Genomic DNA, 6535 nt, shown 5'->3' with positions numbered 1-6535 from the left:
ACAGGCCCCGGAGTACGACGAAGCTCCACTGAACCTGGTGGCGAGTCACGTCGCCGCCGAGGAGACGCACTGATACTGTGATAGCTCGCCGACACACTGACACGTCAATAATAATTGACACCAATTGACAGGTCACAGGTCTCACCAATAAATCAAATCGGAATCATGCATCGGTAATTCGGACACTTCGAGATAATTTTGCATTTGGAATATTTTGTTTTCTATTGTAGAAATGTCAGGGCGATTATTTATGATGAAACTGTTTGATGATTTCTCTGGCGGATTTTTCATATAAACACTCACTCCGTCAATTCCTAACGGGGTGGGCAGAGCCACAGCAAATCGGAAGACAACTTGTATCCACTTTTATTACGATGTCCTAAACTCCAAAATGAAGATTTTTCTTCGCTTTATTACATTTTAGCAGATTAAAAAACTGTCAGAGAAATTAGCAGCCATTATCGTTTTGAATAATCACCCGCAACATAATTCTGATTTGAATTTTTGTAGAGTACCCGCTTTGCGTAGTGTTCAGTGTGACAGGCCATACCCACTAGCCGATACGTGTTCGCCCCACTAGACACTATCGGTTTCCCTGAGGGCCTAGCCTTATTGCAAATTTCGTTTCGTATAATTGGTGATGTATAACTCGCGTGAATTGGAACGCCTTCCAGAAACGTATCGTCCTTGATGTAAGGTCTTCATTTAATTCGAGTGGGTTATAAATTACTGCGATCGAAACGTTTGCAACTTGCCTAGGCCCCTGAGCTGTTAGAGACTGCATTGTAAAGACCAGAATAGCGTGTACAATAATTTTATCTATTACTTTATTGCGGATTCTTTCACATGTAACTGAAGGCCAGTTGAGCATTTTTTTCATGAACCAATCCATGACAAAGATAGCTGAGTATTACGGATTTATATGTCGAATTATCGATTATGCACTTAGCACATAGAGTATGATCAGACTATGTTAAAAATGAAAACATAATAGAAATTATACATATAGTGCAGTCAGGAAATTAATAAGCAATTCGTGAGCAATAAATATACTTTTAAAATTTAATAATAAATATACAGAACCCAATAGTGATATAGAGGCCAGTGTCTACAGACAACAGGAGTTCCATATTAGTTTGGAATGCAACGAGTATTATTCAAAAGCAGGGCATTATTCTACCTGATATAGATGCGATACAGACACGGAGAGAAACGCAGAGTCAACTTGAAATCGCATAAAAGTATACATACAACGAATGTAGAAACAGTTACTGACATAATTGGTTTGTACCAAAAAAAACCCTCTAACGTCATAGTATTAGTAATGTGATATAATGATAATACGTATTTCTTCGTAGTTTCCAAAAAAATATTAGTTAATTTATGGATAGAAAGAAGTCACTAACAGAGTTGGCTCGACCCATGGTATAAGAAGACCAGGTATGCTCAATCCTATGACAAGCCGCCATTGCTAGCCCTTTGATGACGCAAGTTTTACCATTATGTTACCATTAAATAGGTATCTCCAACATTCCAAGGACGTAAATTTTATTACGAAAATTAAGCGAATTACTAATTTGTTTAATTACTATTACTTGTCACATAAACAAAACATAAACTGCCTATATACGTCCCACTGCTGGGCACCAGCCTCCCCTCAATCAACCGGAGGGGGTATGGAGCATACTCCACCACGCTGCTCCAAAGCGGGTTGGTGTCACATATATAAAATTAATTAAAACTATAGTATTTTTTTTACTAAAAGTTCAAAATTTCCTTGCAAAGTAAATATAAAAACATTGGTCGTGGGTAATTTATTTTTTACAAAATGGCAACACAGAGTGGGATGACGTCAGCTGTCCTAACCCTGAAATGTTAGCTGTCACTTTTGAGCATACCTGGTTTTCTTATACCATGTCTCGACAATTATAAATGACGATACGGCTCACCTATCGCGTGGTTTAGACAGAAAGCTCGGCGATGCGTAGGTACCTCTGACTAGCCCAATTGGGAATACAGTCGCGAGCTAATGTTAGAATGAGCTTTTATTCGATTTCATTGACTCATCCACATTCATTGTCATTGTCTTAGTGCCTATTTATGTAAAGTTAAGCTAGCCGCGATAACACAGTAACCAACGATATATTCCACTGTGTGCAAATTATTACATGTGATACGTGTGATTGGTAAACTTGCATTAGTAACGCAGCATACGACGAGAGTATGTTGGGGAATTATATTGTGTATTGATGTTTTGGATTCGGCTATTTATGAGTTATAAGTTGGAGAAGAAAAGTGAATCTCTGTGCGATTGTTTGGAAGGAGTGAAGTATCGCACGGTACGGCAGTACCTACGGTTTAAGCCTTGCCTTAAATGCTCTCTTGATTATGACGAAATTATAGTACGGTTACCTATTGCAGGAAGCAAGTATTCGTTTAGGATTAGTTTATTTAAGATATTTGTAAATGTTATTATTTTACGTAGTATTAACTCTAAATTCATTAAATTATAGTTCTCTAATTTATTTCCCATTTCGGTCAGTATTTACGATATAAGTATTTTTTATTTCACTCGAGTATTTTCTTTAGATGTTTAAGGGATACGAAATGTGTTAAGAAGCAATAATTATAAACAAGTCTATTTAGTATTTCTGAATTTGTAAACCATAATAATTCTCAAGCGTATATTTAAGGCATAAGTAGCAATACAGTTGAACAATAATATTTTGAACTTGGATAATAATGATATTTCACCATGTATTGTTATAGTGTAACACTTGAATTACCTAACGTTCATACATAGTTCGGCATTATTAATGATAGATTTAGATAAACGGTTTGTTTAAGGGACCTTCTTATATATTTTTGGGCATTTTAATTAGTAAGCGTTCATACAAAACTAGAGACCAAATCTCTGTGGCATTATTTTTGAAATTCTTCACCGGTTCACCTCATTGTGGTCAGTGTTCGTGTTTAATTATAACAAAGCATTTACACCCTACTCGGAACTAGGCTGTTTTGTTATTGCTTCCGTTCTACTTATTTAACTGTGAATCCTTTTATCACCGTCCTTTACTTGAAATCTACTTAATTTAGTGTTAATTTTGTTTATTACGGAAACCCCACGGGCCAGTAAAGTACGACAGTCTATGAGACATTGTGATAACTTAGCTAGACAATGTTCAGCCGCGCGGTTGACCACTGATTCACGTGATTATGTTGCAGCTATTACGTTCAGTAACTCGATTCGCGTACGTATCTAAGCTTACTGTATTTAAAAGCTTTAAAAGTTGAGATTATTTATTCTTTATTGGAATCACTGTATGTATAGTAAATCACAGTTTAGTCTCATCTGTGAGCGTGTAGCAGTTTACCTTGACAATAAAAAATCACGACTTTCTAGTACGTAACATGTACTCGTATGTATTCACAAAAGTAATTATGCTCTCTAAATATTTCAGCGTTTTAGCTCTCTGTTTATGATATTAAAATTTGAAATTATCTTGATATTGGTTAAGCGAGAAGAGCGCAGCAGTGCGCTTATTTTTCTAAATATGTAATATGTAAGAATTGGTATTGACAAACCATGTGTAAAATAATCAATATACATGTCAATTTGTCTCCAATGTTATTCCGTATGGTAGCGTATTAGGTCGCTGTATATCTCATATATAGTAACACACCGATCTGATGTTAGGCTGGAAGCAATCTCCAACAACGTTGCTGCTTGCAGTAGTGATACAGTATTATTTTATGAATTTTACTCTGTACATTTTTGTCGTAGGTTTATTTTAATATTTTGGTAGTTTTATCTAGTTGACATCCGAATTCTTAATGTGTAGTTTCGATTTTCTAACTAAGCAACTTTGCTAACCTCAAGTAATGTCTCCTATTTTCCTAATCTTGTAGTTTGTGTGAACAGGGAATACGATAAACATACTTCCTTGGAGTTTCATAATAAATGAAGCATGCCAGTAACAGTGTAGCTACACCCCTCGATCTTCCAATTTGGTTATTTATTATTATTTAGGTTAATTTATGAATATATTCGTGTTAAGGCGATGAACAAAGTGTATCGATATTTAGTTACTAACAAACCGGTTGTGTTGTGTGTGCTTACGCTCTAACAAGCATGTGTTTGTTCGTGATTGTGTTTATTTTGTCTCGGCCGCGGACAGGGCCGACGACGGGGTCCCATTTTGTGTATTATAATTTATGCTGAAATAATCCACTTTGAATCTCCTTCAAATCGTTTCTCTAAGACTGACAGACGATCTTAAACGTAACTTTTCTAGCTATCTCATTAAGTAGTGCTCTATCTGTATTTAAATTGTGATATACTGTTTGAAATGTAGTGTGTCTCCAAAAGCAATAACGATTGTGATAAATAATTGAGAAGTGCATTGTATGCAAGTCCCAGAAGTAGTTTGGGTGTTAAATTAATGTTGTCAATTACAAGATAATACTCTTTTCCCACTCTATACATGATCGGACTTTACTATTCTAATAGTAGGGTAGTTTCCAATTAGTCAAATCAGTTGGGTACTTTTTACTAAACGTCAAAACACGAAATTATTATGGAATTTGTATGAAACAGCAACCTGTGATGTTATAGAAACACATGACAAAATGTCGCACTTATTATTACTTTTTTCTTTATTAAAATGTATAAATAATTTAAATAGAAAACAGAAAACGTTTTTGTCACCTTTAGATCTGTCTTTATTTAGTAATCAGAATTTCATAATTTATCTTTGACATAGGAAACTACCCAATTACACCGCCGACATTGACATTGTGACAATACGTTGACATCGGTACGTTGTACCTAAATCAAGTAATTTCTTTACCATATTTTAAGTTTTTTATAGTAAACGCATGCGTAAGAAATAGTGCGGCTATTGATAGCGTCACAATAAGTTCAAAACAATTGCTAGGAAGTTTTCAAAAATCAATATAGTTTATTTTCATAATAATCACACATTACAGAATTAAGAAAATTCTATTATAGTTGTATTGTACAATGCTATCATATAGTCTTATTATTTGTTTACTTACCTTTTATAGTTCACTACTTGGCGTGTTGTATTATTGTGGCGCCACTAGTTCGTTCAATATCTCGATACACAGAAGTTCGATCATGTAATATATCTACATAGTTATAAAGTTCAAGACTCTTTTTTTTCTAAAATACACTTTTAATAGATTGTAGATTGGTTAAAATAATTTCATGCTTATAAAGGTGCTAATTCCTGTAAACACCATCTAATTTTATTTTAAGTTATACCTGTCATTTTCTTATACGCCGAAAAGGAAAGGGACGGATGATTGACAACTGTTGTTTTAAAATGAATGAGTGAATGAATAACTCGGTCGAACCAAATAGGTATCTCGCTGGTATGCAAACTCCTTAAATATGTAATTAAGTTTATTTATTATTATATCATCCCAAACTAATCCTTTTTCGTGTCCTTTCCGTTAATTTTATATCTACGTTTCCCTAACTTTGGTGATTGTATAAATGCGAAGGCGAAGCCATTTGACATGTGTTGTCAACTTAATTCTGTCGGGTGGGCTAATGTAAAATTTTTAGAGGGTTGTATTAGATTTCTGTCTAAAATTGACATTTTATGACTGTCGATTTCCTTTTCGGCGCATAAGAAAATGACAGTTAAAACTTAAAATAATATTAGATGGTGTCTACAGGAATTAGAACCAATAACTTTGATTCTGAACGTATTTACGTATAACTTGTATAACGTTGCAGTAACGACTTGGTATGAATAAGATTATAATTAAAATACAAAAGCAATATATAGAAAGCTTAAAGGACCATTTGTTGTTTGTTGTCGTGAAATTACGTAACTGTATGTATCTAATGTAAGTTTCAGCATAAATTATCCGATTGAGATTGTTCAAGTGAAGATATGGCCGGAATACTCATTGTGAAACATTAATTATTGTTGTATAGATGATAAATAATGTGACTTACGCAGGGATGGATACTTAAATTATTAAAATTTTAACTGATATATTGGCTATGTAGTGAGTAGAATATTTTTTTACAAATAAATTATAGCAGCTAATATTTAGTTTTTTATTGACCTTATCAACATTTGTACAATACATTCATTGACCTTCCAGAGGCGACAGTGCGGTACTAGAGGTGCTTCGGGGCGGAAAGCGGGAGGCTGTAAGAAACGTGTTAATTTGTATTTTTGTATGTGTGCGGGTTCTTAAAAGCCGGTCAAGTGCGAGTCGGAATCGCGTACGAAGGGTTCCGTTCCGTTGAAAAAAAAACGTGTTTGTTGAGGAGGGCTCTTAAATATTTATTTTATTATGTTTTTAGTATTTGTTGTTAGTGCGGCAACAGAAATACATAATCTGTGAAAATTTCGCGGTTTTTGAAAAACAGCAGAAGGACAGAGAGAGTAACAAGGTTCCGTTTTTACACTTGGGTACGGAACCCTAAAAACTCCCGGCTTTAGAACGCTCCCGGTACCGTCTCTGCATGAGGATTGTGGGGAGACCTTAA

General features: G+C 34.7%; 1 protein-coding gene across 1 annotated transcript in view; it reads left to right on the top strand.

Annotated features, from left to right (window-relative positions):
• The window catches only part of LOC126368878 (uncharacterized), a 34074-nt gene extending 27988 nt beyond the window's left edge, over positions 1-6086 (top strand). The window contains exon 9 of the mRNA XM_050013082.1: positions 5-6086. Coding sequence (XP_049869039.1) covers positions 5-73 — 69 coding nt within the window. The 3' untranslated portion in view covers positions 74-6086. The remainder of the gene's footprint in view (positions 1-4) is intronic.
• Positions 6087-6535: the final 449 nt, after the last annotated feature.

Source organism: Pectinophora gossypiella, chromosome 8, assembly GCF_024362695.1.
Source record: "Pectinophora gossypiella chromosome 8, ilPecGoss1.1, whole genome shotgun sequence".
NCBI lineage: Eukaryota > Metazoa > Arthropoda > Insecta > Lepidoptera > Gelechiidae > Pectinophora > Pectinophora gossypiella.
The sequence above is the reverse complement of the archived record's forward strand: the minus strand, read 5'-3'. Positions and strand labels throughout refer to the sequence as shown.